The sequence below is a fragment of the Cynocephalus volans genome, chromosome 13, assembly GCF_027409185.1.
Source record: "Cynocephalus volans isolate mCynVol1 chromosome 13, mCynVol1.pri, whole genome shotgun sequence".
In the NCBI taxonomy this organism is placed as follows: domain Eukaryota; kingdom Metazoa; phylum Chordata; class Mammalia; order Dermoptera; family Cynocephalidae; genus Cynocephalus; species Cynocephalus volans.
The window spans coordinates 41,333,117-41,347,319 of NC_084472.1; the positions used below are offsets into that span (position 1 = coordinate 41,333,117).

The 14,203-nt window shown below is 40.3% G+C and overlaps 1 protein-coding gene and 1 non-coding gene across 5 annotated transcripts in view; one reads left to right on the top strand and one right to left on the bottom strand.

Annotated features, from left to right (window-relative positions):
* The window catches only part of EPG5 (ectopic P-granules 5 autophagy tethering factor), a 100,380-nt gene extending 86,978 nt beyond the window's left edge, over positions 1–13,402 (bottom strand). For all 4 annotated transcript variants that reach the window (XM_063077056.1, XM_063077055.1, XM_063077054.1 and 1 more), the window contains exons 1-2: positions 13,335–13,402; positions 1,025–1,969 (exon numbers count right to left, since the gene is read on the bottom strand). In XM_063077056.1, the coding sequence (XP_062933126.1) occupies positions 1,025–1,969; positions 13,335–13,397 (1,008 nt within the window). In that variant the 5' untranslated portion in view covers positions 13,398–13,402. The remainder of the gene's footprint in view (positions 1–1,024; positions 1,970–13,334) is intronic.
* On the top strand, positions 5,219–5,323 carry LOC134362324 (small nucleolar RNA U13). The gene has a single exon (XR_010021600.1). It is a non-coding gene; the product is annotated as a small nucleolar RNA U13 (small nucleolar RNA).
* Positions 13,403–14,203: the final 801 nt, after the last annotated feature.

Genomic DNA, 14,203 nt, shown 5'->3' on the forward strand with positions numbered 1-14,203 from the left:
GGGAAGAGTGCAAGAAAATAATACAGCTTGCCCCTAAGACTCTCAAGATTGATGATCTCACTTTCTATCTTATGAACACTGAGACCAATGTGGTTTCCTCTCAATTTCAAGGTACCTCAAAATCTAATAAGATCTCTGGATATTATCATTCTTTGTGGTTCTGCTGAAAAGAAAGAAACCCCTCTCCTTTCCAATGCTAACTCCTCCAGCTGTATTCTTGATTCTATCCTTTCTTTTTCATTATTTCCAAATGTTTCCCTCTCCACAGACTCCTTCCTATCTATGAAGAGATATACAGGTCTCCAAACAAATGAGGGTTAAGGATGGAGGAATCAAGTGTTTCTCCCCAATATCTCCTCCAGCTTCCCTTTGCTGCCAAACTTGTCAAGAGTAGCTTTCTCTTCCTTGCCATCCCTCCTACACCACTATGAAATGGCTTATGGTAACCTTGGCCTCCTCCATAAGGCTGCATCTAATGGCCTTCCCTGTTTCATCTCCAATCAAACTTGAAACTCTCTACCCACTGGATGTTCATGGCATTACACCCAAGGTCACAAACTTATGATCCAGTTCAATTTAACCTGGAGACATGATTTGTTGGTCTATATTGTGTGTGTGTGTGTGTGTGTGTGTGTTTAATTAGTTGCCAACATTTACAAATCCAGATCTCTCACATAAAAATCCAGATTCCTAGCTTATTCTGGAAAAAAATAAGAAGATGTGGCAATTCTGGACCATCACAACCTCACAGCAACAATCAACCAGAACTCAAGAGTGGCTGCCCCTCTTGAGTAGGCATGAGCTTATCCAGTGACCACTATCCCACCCTGCCTCTTCACCTTCCAGGTTACATGCCTGGGCCCTGCAGATATGTGACTTTGTGATCCCTGCACTGTACTACTCTGGGCTAAGAGAGTGTGGGTGTAAGAAGCAGACTCTAAACCTGGACAGCATCACAGGAACAGCAGCTCTGCTAAAAATTCCCCAGGCTCCAGAAAGCTTTATAGAACCGTAGTCAAAATACCTGAACAGACATTTGTTCCTCCTTAAAGTGCCACAGCCGACTTTTAGCATTTTGGCAATCAGATGTCAGAGTAAGTAGCTCAGCTTCAGCCAGCAACAGTTGCTTCCTACATCGAGAGTAGTTCAAAAGCAACTCATAAAACTCATGCCTGTCCTGATGAGCCATGCTGTCAAATTCTTCTAAATATGACTCAACATTTTCCAACCATGAACCAGGCTCCAAGATTTTTAGCTGTTCTTTAGTAAACGGTACTAGGTCTGGTTGAGATGGGAGTTCTGGGTAGAGTCGCTCACTACAAAGCAAGGGTTTCACTGCCACCAATGCTGGAACTTCTCTAGAAATTTCAGTTGGTAACCCAGGATACAATTTCTTCACTCTAGGTGGCTGAAAAACATGTCCGGCTTCACAAGAACTCTGCAAGCCAACATCCTGTAGCACCTCTGAAGTATGACCCAGGATTTGTTTGTTTTCTTTCCTATTCTGAGTTTCTCTGACTTGTAAATTTTCCATTTCCTGCTGAGTATAAGAAAAATTAGATTGCAGTGTGCTTTCTGAAGGTCCACATTGTACCAATCTATTTTCCTCTACCTCTGTAAAGTTCTTGGGGGTTTCTACTTTAGTTCCAACACTGTCTCCAGGGTCGACCTTTGGCTTGATTGCATTGTCTCCAGCATAGGCTCTGACTTCTCCCCCTTCCTTCAGGGGTTCCGTGTTACATGTCACAGACTCTTCACTGCTTACAGTTAAGGAGGTGAGTGGTACATCAAACATTTCACTTTCATTTTGTCCACTGGCATCATTCTGGAGCTGGGAATCAGTAAACACTTTCAGGTGGTCTCCTTTAAATTCACAAGCTGAAGAAGGGATTTCCTGCTCTCTGGAGGTTTTTGGAAGTGAGACTTCCTCAGACTCTTCCCTCTGAAGGGTTTCATACTTCTTCTTTTCCTAAAAACAAGATTTATTATGTCAAATAATGATAACTGATGCTTTCAGCATAAAGAATTTTTAAATTATATATAAAATCTAAATTTTATCATTTAACAAATGGAACCTAAATTCACTTCATGTGTTCTGTAGTTCACATTATCCAATTTTGAGTGTGTTGAATTTGGAGATTCTCTAGTCTGATCCTAACAGAAAAACAGTCTGCAAGTAACTTAGGCCATAATAGATTTTTCTTCATCTTGACACATTCACTCAAAATTCAGGCAGCAAACGTCGGAACAACTTGAGCAACAATGAACAAATAGCTGCAGTACGGGATTATAACCTACAGAATAAAATAAACAGGAAGCCCACACTGACATAAACAGTTACCTGAATGAATAAACAGATAAACAAAAAGTGACCACTCTTCCATATAGAAGAATTCCAATTGATAAACGTAGAAAGAATGGGAAAAATAGAAAATCGCCGTTGGAGCACCACAGTAACTGCCACAGGTGAGAACTACCAATAGATGCTAAGGAGAGGAAGAGTGAGATTAAGCAGAAACAGGGTATCTGCATAGTCTCAAAAGTATCTTCTCCCAAATACTATTCAGTAATTACAAGAAGGAAAATAGTAAGTTTCAGTGGAGAATCCTGGCAGACAATACCTTAACCAGGTAATCAAGGTTAACATCCCCGGTAACATATATTGACATCAGATACTCCCTGATAATGATATCTAAGAAGGCCTATCACCTCGGTGGTGTCCTTCCCAATAATGTATTAACCTCAATCTAATCATGAGAAAACACCAGACAAAAACCCAAACTAAGGGACAGTCTACAAAATAAGTCAAGTGTTATGGTTTTGAAAGAAAAGACAAGACCAAGAAACTGTCAGAGACTGGAGGAAACTACAGAGACATGACAACGAAATGCATTGTGGGATCCTGGACTGGATACCACAACAGGAAAAGGACATTAGTGGACAAACAAGTGAAATCCAATAAATTCTATATTTTAATTAACAGTATTGTACCACCACTAATTTCTTAGTTTTGATAAATGCTCTATGCCGTAGAATGTATGCTTACATAAGATAATTACATAAGAGGATGCTGGGTAAAGGGTATATGGGAACTCTCTGTATTATATTTGCAACTTTTCACTAAACCCAAAGTTATCTTCAAAAAACAAAAACATAGAATAATTAACCACTAAAAAAATAAATTATGGTTTTAAAAAATACCTCAGACATTAACACACAAACTACATTAACATAGGAAGCCAGGCTGAATAAAGAAAACATTACAGAAGTATTAAAATAACACTTAAATGAAGTTGTTACATTGAAACAAACTAAAAACCTGACTGAAATCACTCAAATACTTCTTTTTCACTACAAAACTTTAAGGAAGAAAAACTTGACAGTTACATAGCTATCAGTGATTTCAGATTATTCTGCTCTGAATGTCCAGCAAAAAGTCAACAGATTAATTAACAGCCAAAAACATGGGGCCTTTATATATTACAAAGAAAAGCTGAACGTTTTTGAAATGGAATTTGAGGTCAGCGTGCTGAAATGAACATGGCCAGAAAAGATTTACAAATGACAATGATTCAAGAAGCAATATGTCCCTCCAAAATCACTTCACATTGTGAACTGTGGATATCAGATTCAGAAGTCAACCACACAATGCATATCTAGTATAAATCAGTTTGTTAAACTGCCTAAAATCATGAATAGGAAAATATTATACAAGTGTTAGTAAGAAAATGAAAAAGTAGGCCATTTACACTGAGATGATGTTTAACACACTTGCTAAAATAAAGAGGTTTCTCTGACTGGGAGGTCAGAAAGAAAAAACTAGGAGGAGAAATGGTGAGTAGAGTGAGAGAAATGTTGGTGCACTGGTCTGGGCTGACACCAAATTTTAGTGAATTGAACAATCAGAAAATGAAATTAACAAAACAATTTCATTTATAATAGCACAAAAAGAACAAAGTACTTAGGGATAAATTGAGCAAAACAAGTGTAAAACTTGTACCCTGAATATTACAAAACATTGCTGAAAGATATTAAGGAGGACTTAATAAACTGAAAGACATCCCATATCTTTCACAAAATTGTTAAGAAGGTAATACTCCTCAAATCGATCTACAAACTGAACACGATCCCTTGCAAAAATCCCAGCAGTCTCTTTTGCAGAAATCAACAAGATGATCCTTAAATTCATATGGAAACAAAAGAACAGACAAGAAAATCTCAAAAAAGAACAAACGTGTAGAACTCACACTTTGCAATTTTAAAACCTACTACAAAGCTACAATAGACAGTGTGGTGCTAGCATATGGACAGACAAATACATCAATTGAACATAATTGAGAATCCAGAAATAAAACCTTATGTTTATGGTCAATTGATTTTGACAAGAATGCCAAGACAATTCAATGGGGAAAGAATAGTCTTTTCAACAAACAGTGCTGCAGCAACTGGATATCCTCATGCAAAAGAATAAAATTGGACCCTTACCTTATATCATATACAAAAATTAACTCAAAAAGGATCATAGACCTATCAGAGCTAAAACTTTAGAACTCTTAGAAGAAAACAGAGGAATAAATCTTTGAGACCTTGGGTTAGGCAAAGCCTTCTTAGATATGACACTAAAAGCATAAGCCACAAAAGAAAAAAATAGATAAATTGGACTTCATCAAAATTAAAAACTTTTGTGCTGCAAGTGAAACCATCTCGAAAGCAAAATGACAGCCCCAAAGAATGGGAGAATATATTTGCAAATCAAATATCTTATAACTGGCTTATATCTAGAATATACAAAGAACACTCATAACTCAATAATAAAAAGATACACAACCCAATTTTAAAACAGGCAAAGGTTCTGAATAGACATTTCTCCAAGGAAGATATACAAATGGCATATGAACAGATGCTCAACATTATTAGCCATTAGAGAAATGCAAAGCAAAACCACAATGAGATACCACATCACATCCACTAGGACGACTATTTAAAAAATCAAATAATAACAAGGGTTGGCCAGAATGTAGAGAAACAGAATGCTCATACACCGCTGGTGGGAATGAAAGTAACATGAGGCAGCCACTATGGAACATAGGGCTGTGATGTGACGGCTGTACAACTCTGTGATCATACTGAAAAACCACTTTAGCTAGGTCAATTGTATAGGATGTAAATTATCTCTCAATAAAGCTGTTAAAAACAAAGATTAAAAAAATTTGGTGAGACCTTTGTTTGGTTCATAAGCTTGATGATTGGGTTTTCATGCTGTTGCGTGAGAAGTGCCTCCTTCTAAACCTTGTTAAGACTTTGGCACATTACCCCTCTGACATGGTAAAAACAATAAAACAAAAGAACATAGTGAGTTGAGAAATAAATGAAAAGTAAGAAAGTAGAAAGTGGAATGTAGAATAAAGATTTTTGTTTCTCCTTTCTTAAGCTTTAAGAGACTCTGGGATATTAAATGCTAACTGGGAGAAAGGCTGAGAAGGCAGGGAGCTGGAAGCGGTCACAGGATGGGCCACGTGATCCAGGCACAGCATACCACCACACCTCCCCCACCCCACAGGCCACACCAAGGCTTCTTCCCCAGCCTTGTCCAACACTCAGGCAGTTTTTAACCTCCCATTGTCCCTCACACCACCTCACCCCAACCCCACCTCACCGCTCCCTCTCCCCATTCCAGGGTTGCCCTTGTAATTTCAAATTCTTCCATTCCACCAGTTACTACTCCCAAACTTGCATGCCCATACCCTACAGATCTATCTTCCTGGGAATAAACGTAACCATGATAATAGCAATAGCTAAGGTGGTCAGATAACCAATAATCGAGACTTTTTTTTTTTTAACCTTCTCAACACCTCCTGTAAGAACACATAAGCCATTGTTTAGACTTTTATTTCCCCTGCAAGTGGAGTTCACTTTTCTAGGTTTCAAAACTGGAACCAAAGAAAACTCCCCACCCCTACCTTTGTTAGGGAAGTTAGGTCCAACCAGGGAATTAATCTGGAGTTGCCTCAGGGAAGGAGGCAGGGGAAAAGGAGAGAAGCTGGTGCTTTGATTCAAAGAACTGACTAACCAGACCCAGAGAGGTCAGCAGCAGGAAGAGACGGACAATAGCAGGAAGCACAACTGTTTGAGTAGGTGGCATAGGACTGGCCCTGCTCCCTCAAAGAGATTCCTGGGATAGAGGCAGGCCCCTGGGGTACACACAAAAGCAAAGGGGATTTGCTGTGATCATCACCGACTACCATGGCCTCAAGAGCAGTGGCAAGGGCTCCTTGTGGCTCAATTCCCTTCTCCAAAGCACAGAACAAGGGAACAAGTCATGAATGGTCTCTAAGCCTCCAGCCTCTTCTTCACCACCAGTTCATCCCAAACACCATTATAAGATTGGTCTCCCTAAAACAATGCTCTGAACACACCACAACGGTCCAGCTCTCCACTTAACAAAAGACTGATGCTGGCATTCAGTGCCCTCAATGATTCTGTTATGATCCTGCCCCAATAACAAACCTTCCGGGGGCTGGCTTGTTAGCTCAGTTGGTTAGAGCAGTGCTATAACACCAAGGTCAAGGGTTTGGATCCCCATACCAGCCTGCCACCAAAAACAAAGAAAAAAATCAATAAAAACCTTTCTGCACAGGCTTTCCTCTGAAGTTTTACAACAGGTACTTGTCATCCAGCCCTGGTCATACCCTACCTCACATGGTTATTTATCTTTCTGTTCTGTCTCCCGAAATAGACCACAAGTATCTTGAGGGCAGGGACGGTATCTTATGCCTCTTTGGATCTGATTTGGTTCTGATCTGCCTCTGATTTTTGACACTGTGCTCAATAAATGTTTCTTGATATAACAGCAATGACCTATATTTCACAAGAATTTACTGAGTACCAAATGCCTGCTGAACTCTGTCCCAGGTACTGGAATTCTAAGATGAAAAAATTATTGAATTATCCAACAAATATTTATACTTACCATATGCTCTGGCACATTCAGAAGTTTATTTTTATATGCCTCTCAGAAAGCAAAGAGAAGATCAATGAATTCAGGAGAATTTGAACTTACACTCTGAAGGCTGACTCTATCCTTATTCTTAAAAAGCAAAATTCCCTTTCATTTAAAATAAAAAAGTCAGCTTCCAATTACTTTGCCTACTTCCATTAAACAAATTGATACAGGAGGAAGGCATATTGTATATATAATAATCACTACAGATCACAAAAGTAACTCCATGCATAGCAAAGTCACATTAGCAAAAATTAGTGCTTACAAATTTTAAGCAAGACATTTCTTACAGCTAACAATGGCCAGGCAGATTAAGAAGAATCTATATTTCTTTACTTTTGATCTCCACATAAGTTACATACAGGTAAAAAAACAATTTTAATATATTCAACAGGAGAAAAAATAATCTGGAAATTATATAGAAAAGGAAGAGTCTATGATTAACACAGAAAATCATATTTTATATATTACGGTAAATATGCTGTGGAGTGTTGGTGTATGCATGGGAAAAAACCTAAAGAACCCACAACAAACTATTACCAACAGTAATCTCCAGGAGACAGAGCTCCATGCATTTCATTTCTTGGTTGTACATTTCTCTCTCTCTCTCTCTCTCTCTCTCTCTCTCTCTCTCTCTCTCTGTGTGTGTGTGTTTGTGTGTGTGTGTGTGTGTGTGTGTCTGTACACTCATACACTTACTTTTTTTTAGCAGAGTACTTTTGTAATCAGGAAAACATTAAGTTTGTTTTAAGTTCTGAAAAACAAATGGGAAGTTTCTATTCATCACTTGCAGTTCTTTCTCCATGAACTTAAGTAAAATTACAACTCCTTTCCTTCCTTAAAAATAATGAGATGCTTTTTCATGAATGATGATGGTACAATTTTACACATTTTGTGGAATACTTATCACTAGATTATTTTAAAGGCAAGGTCTGTTTATCATTCATGTCTGTTTCCCCAGCACCTGGCACAATGCCTGACACAGAACAGATTTAAAAAGGGGTTGGACACATTGGTATGATTATCAGAGCAAGAGCTCTCAAGGCACTTTTACCAGCTCTCTTTGAGACATACAAGAATGCTACATAAGTAGAAAGGCTTTGCAGGAAGGATGAGGATTATACATTTTGCTATGAATTGGCTATCATTTCTTTGATGTTGCTCTTAACAATCTTACTTCATGTATTAGCAGCATTTTGCACGCTTGGTCTCTCACTCCTCCTTCCTACACTTTCTTCGCTCAGTGTCTAGGACACTACCCTCTCAGCGAAGGGCACTGGGAACACATCATACCTTGCTGGTCTCTCCTTCTCACACTCCTTCGCTGATTCTGCCTCTTCTCTCCAACCCCTTAAAATTAGAGTGCCCCTGGGTTCAGTTCTTGTCACCTTTTTTTAACTACACTCATTCCCAAAGTGACCTAATTCAGTTTCTGGCTTTAAATACCATCTATATGCTAATGACTCCCAAATCTATATCTCCAGCCTCAAGCTCTCTCTCAAAATCTAGAGTCACATATCCAACCCTACTTACTTCTCCATTTGAATGTCTAATAAACATTTTATTTCAAAATTATATACAAAACTGAACTCCTGATTTTCCCCCAAAAATTTAACCCACCTTCTCCACCTTAGAGTCTTCCTTGACTGTTTCCTCTCACATCCCACATCCAAATTTCAGCAGATCCCCTTGGCTCTCAGACTTCAAACACTGCTCATCACGTTCCGTCTGACAACTCTGGTCCTAGCCACCGTCACCTCTTAACTGGTTTATTGCCAAGTATTAGATAATCTCTCTGCTTCTACTCTTGCTCTGTGATAAATCTATTCTCAACAAAGCAAGCACTTGATCCTTTAAAGCACCACTCGGGTCATATCACTCCTCTGCTCAAAACCCTGGTGTGTCTCCATATGTCACTCAGAGTAAAAGTCCTTACTAGACCGTATATGACCTGGCCCTATGTTATCTTTCTGACTTCATCCCTGTTGGGAAAATTAAGGTTTATAGTCTTGTTCAGGCTTCAGAGACATTGCTAGGCCTCTGACCGAAGAATGACCCTGCATAGGCTATGTGCCAGACTCTCAGAAACTGTGCAGGCCTACGGGACAGGTGCTTAGTAACCATCAGATAAGAAGGAAAGTAAGTCCTGGAGCTACTTGGACCTTGGGAACCTGGCCAGTTCCCAGGGCCAAAGAACATCCCAAAGACTTGTGAGAAAAGATCCAAGCATTAATAAAATAACCACAGCTGCATGTTTGCATGAAGACTAATGTTATCAGTCTGCAGCTGGGTGATATAAGCAGGATTTCCCCAAACCGGTGAAGTTTCACCTGTGGAGTGGACGAACTGCCCAGGACAATCCCAATTGGGACTCCAGATCGCTGTTCACAGGACTTCCCAGCACTGCTTGGATCTGTATATAGGTATTTCCCCAATTTGGTGATGTAAACACTGTCTAATTCTTTTTCTTCTTTAATATGCCTGCATAATCTAGCTTTCTTTGCTTACTTGCATATTGCTGTATATTAATAAATATCATAAACTGGCTTATTAGTGTGATGAGTGGTTTATTTTACCAACGAGTCTTTGAACCTAAATGAAAGTAAAAACTATCAGCAAAACAATCCCCTACTACTCTCCCCTCACTCACTCAACCCTAATACTGCCTCCTTGCAGTTTCTAGGACAGAACAAGCATGCCACTGTCTGAGGGCCTTTACCCGGCTGTTCCCTCTGCCTGGAACACTTCTACCCCAGTATCCACATGGCAAACTCCATCTCTTTCACGTCTTTACTTAAATGTCACCTTCAAATAAGGACTATCTTGACTAACTTTTCAAAATTGCAACCCATCCCCAGCCTCTTAGTACTCCCCAACTCTTTACCCTGTTCTTTTTCTTTTTTCCATAACACTAGTACCTTCTAACATATATTTTGTTGGTTTTGGTTTGGTTTTGTTTTGGGGAGTTTTTTTGTTTGCTTGTTTGGTCTGTCTTCTCCTTCTAGACTGTAAGGCCAGATTCTTTGGGATTTTTCTCTTTTACATCCCAAGTGCCTAGAACAGTTTCTGGGACACAATGGGTGATCACTGAGTGTTTAACAAATGAATGGATCTTAGGAGGCACAAAAAAAAACAAATAATACCATACAGCATACCCCAACTTCACTCCAATGACCACTCCTGGCAGAGAGGGATTAGAGGTAGAAATCAATCATCTAGGCCATAAGCAAGAGGGGATGAGGATTTAAAAGTCTTTCTGTTTCTGTTATCAGCTTTCCAGGACACATCTCAATCCATCCCTAGCAATTACCAGAAGCTTTTATTATTAATGAGTTGGTGACATTCAGAAATTAATATGAACTGTAAAAATATATCCTACGACTACAAAATACACTACTGCTGCAGAGAAGTTCAAATCTAAGAATTTACTATTCTTAACCCACTATTTCCCAAGATCAGTGAAGTCAGAGTCCTCAGACCTGGGGGATGTTTTAGCAGAGAATGATACTAAAAGAATGAAAACATTATTAGGATTACTTCTCAGGTATCAGGTGATACACATAAGGTACCTAACCACAACCTAGGAATTCAGGTCACCTACCAGATGATTAACATTGAGGAATGTAGGTCAGCTGCTGAGTAAAATTCAGAAGCCACTCAAACTATCTAAAGACAATAGCACATGACACTATCCACTTCCTAAACTGAGCTTTGGAACCACTTTACATCTCTAAATAGTTGCCAGATTATACCACAGATGTTAAAGTTTTCATTAATGTAGAACTTTATAACCACGCCAAACCACAGCCAGCACTAAGAAATAAATGCATCTGTCTACTCCAAAAGAAGAACTAATTTTCTAGACTGACAACTGTGAGGGCCTTGATGGTGTTGTGGACTTTTTCTGTTTTTTTCCTCATACTAGTCAGAGGAAAATTACTAGAGCAAATTTTTCTGAGTGACAGCACTTGAAAATATTCTTCAATATTTATTTATTTCATCATTTAACAAACATTACCAAGTGACTCAGGGGCTGTGAAGGGCACAGGGAACAAGACAGGTCCCTCCCTCAGTGAGTTCACAATCTAAGGGAGAAGAGAAATGTTGATAAAGTAACTACAAATGAGCTGAGGGACACAAAGGGGTGCAGAGTGCTACTGGAGGGGGCAGCAATACCAGGGTGATGAGGGAAAGCTTCTCTAAGGAAGTATTGTTTAGGCTGACATCATAAATGAGCAGTAGTTAGCTAAGTGAAGAGGGGCAGGACAGAGGAAATAACGTGCAAAGGCCCTGAAGCCAGAATAGACATATATGGTTGAGAATCAAGAGACAACAGTGGTAGAACTGAGGCTGAGGAGGAAGACAGAGACCAGATCATGCAGGGCCCTTAGTCGGAGCTTTGGGCTCTAGCCCATGGGTGATGGGAAACCTCTGAAAGGTTTTAAGGTGAGTGACCAGTTTGTTTTTTTAAAATATCAACCCAACTTCAGTTTAGAGAATGGGCAGCAAGAATGAAGGTGAAAAGGCCAGTATACCAGAAATCAAAGAAATATTCCTCAGAGGAAGGTCATTGGTAGTTAGGAAGAAGAGAAATGGGCAAAATCAAGAGGATATATAGGAAATACAATTGGTAAGATTTAGTGATTAATTACATTTGTAGAGTGAGAAAAAGCATGTGTCAAGGATTTTTGGTTTGACTAAAAGCCTCTGAAATGAAAGCCTCTACATAAACTTTAACAGATAAGAAAACATGTTAATGTTTGCATAGGAAAGTTGCCTGGAATGTATCAATAAAATAAACAACTGGCTTTTCATGATGGATTTAAAAGCTTAGGATTTTCAATTTTTTAATTTAGAAATCCTGTTTTAAACAAAATAACTTAAGAAAGAATCTTCTTAACTATCTTTAAGCATTTATAACATTGTATATATGGACACACAAAGACATAAATATATAAAATAATTATTAAGCTACTGGATAGAGTAAGTATTTCCAACTTTAACTTGAGTATCCTCACTAAGTACATAGCTTTAGGCTATCATTTAACCTCTCTAGGCTTTGGATTGATCATTTATTTGGGGAAAAAAACACTAAAGATTAAGATTTAACATTCTGCTCTCTAAGGACGACTATTGTTCACACGTTATGCACTACTGTATTCTGCATTCAGGGATCTTATGCATGGCTGACCAAAGACTTTCTTCTTCCTCCTCTGCCTGGATAGTTCTTTACCAACCTAATACCATGCAAAATTATTTCTCTTAAAAACGTTCCTAAAATTAAGTACCAAAATGGCTTTCTCACCATAGAGTAACTCCTCACAGACCTGGGTACACTGATGTGCCTAACTCTACCACAGCCTTTAAAAAGGCGTAACAATGAAACGGATCTACTTAAGTTATTTACAGTTTATTAAATATGATACCTATGAACACTCCTGTCAAAACCTCGTTCCCATGTAAAAATCAGATTAACAGGTATCACATCATCAGGTATCACGTTTAAATTACACCTGCTCAGGAACATCACCCACTTCTGGGAGAGGAAGCTTCCTGTTCTTGTAATGCCACACCCCCTTAATGTAAATTCTGTTTCAGGTAAGCCAAATTTTCTAGTTCCGGACATCTAGTGGCAGCATTTAATCTGTTCACTGTAGAAAATACATAGGAACCAAATGAAAATCCAGACTGCATCTAAAAACAAAACAGATCAACTTAAAACCACACTAGTCTAATGCAGGAAACCCAGACAATTTAAATACATACTTACTGTGTGAGTCCAGCCCTGGGTTAATTTCTAGACATGCATGCCCCACCATAAACCCCTAGGATAATGCAAATCACCCCGAATTTCGAAAGTAAGGAGGACTAGCACATCACAACACACTATATCTGTTGCGGCCCATAAAGCTCTACCGAAGGATACCTTCTCCGCGTGGAGGAGAAATCTCGTCCCTCTTTATGCATGGGAGAGACTTAAATGTTCTCAGGAGATAAAGAAAAGAGACTCAAAGATGGTGCTGGAAAGAGAAAAGATGCTTCAGAGCAGGAAACCAGACCCAGGTGAGGAAAGCCGAAAAGGAAGCCCAGTGAAGTCAGAGGAGGAAGAAGGAAAAATATGCTCCTGACAAAGTGTGGCAGGGGGACGTGGAGGAGGAATGCAGGAAAAGGGCCGGTGTCAATGGGTGGTGGGATTAAATACTGGAAGGTGGAAGCAGAGGATGCAGAGGGCTCGGGGAATAGGGAGTACAGTAGGCTGCAGAAACCGGAGAAAGGAAAAGGAGACAGCGCGCACCCACCAGGGCCTCCGCAGGCTGGCGAGGGGGATCCTCACCTTGGTTTTAGTACGACTGGCCTTGGCCTTGGCCCGGCGCTGAGGTCTCACCGCCTCAGCCATAGACCCTGCCGCGACGCCGTCGCCGTTTATTTTTGTCAAACCCCTCCACTTCACGCAACCTGCCCAGTTCCGGCCTCCGGACTGTCACATGACCGAATCTCCACCACTGCCGCGGAAGAGGCGTCAACTCGGAGCCTCGACGGGCCGCAACGTGGGACAAACCACTCCGGGAGGCACTCGAACGCGCGGGTTGTGGCCCCGCCCCCTTCCCGACGCCCCGGCCCCGCCCTCTGGGCGGGTCGCGCTGACTCCGCGGCGCTGTATTGGGCGCCTGCAGCGACTGTGGGGCTGGCGGGTCCCCACCTTCTTCCCGGCTCTGCGGATCCGCGTTCAGTCTGGCCCCCCGGTGCCTCACACACACCTCACCCACGCTGGCTTAACGGAGTCCAGGAAGAGGGCTTGTCAATCTTATTTTGATCTTTAGGTAACCAGATCCAGCCTGTCAGCCTAAATCTCTGCGCTGCGCTCAAGGAAAGAACCTCGATGTCCATCGGGATGTGCACTTCAGTTTCCTCTTTTGTAAAGGGAAATGATGATAGTTGCCTTCTCGGATGTCATGCATTAAATGGGCTAATCGTGCAAGACGCCTGATAGCGGCAGGCATGTCGGTAAATGGTTGTTATTAATTATGCTTACTATACAAATTCTCAGGCTGGAAAAGAGACATCTGCTCTGAAAAGGGCAGACAAAAAAGTAATAAGACAAATAAAACCCATAAAAGTATTCTTACACATTTTACTCACTTTGCTTCATTTGAAAATTATAGATGTGAAAAACTTGGCCCCATCTCCCTTTCCCAGCTTTCC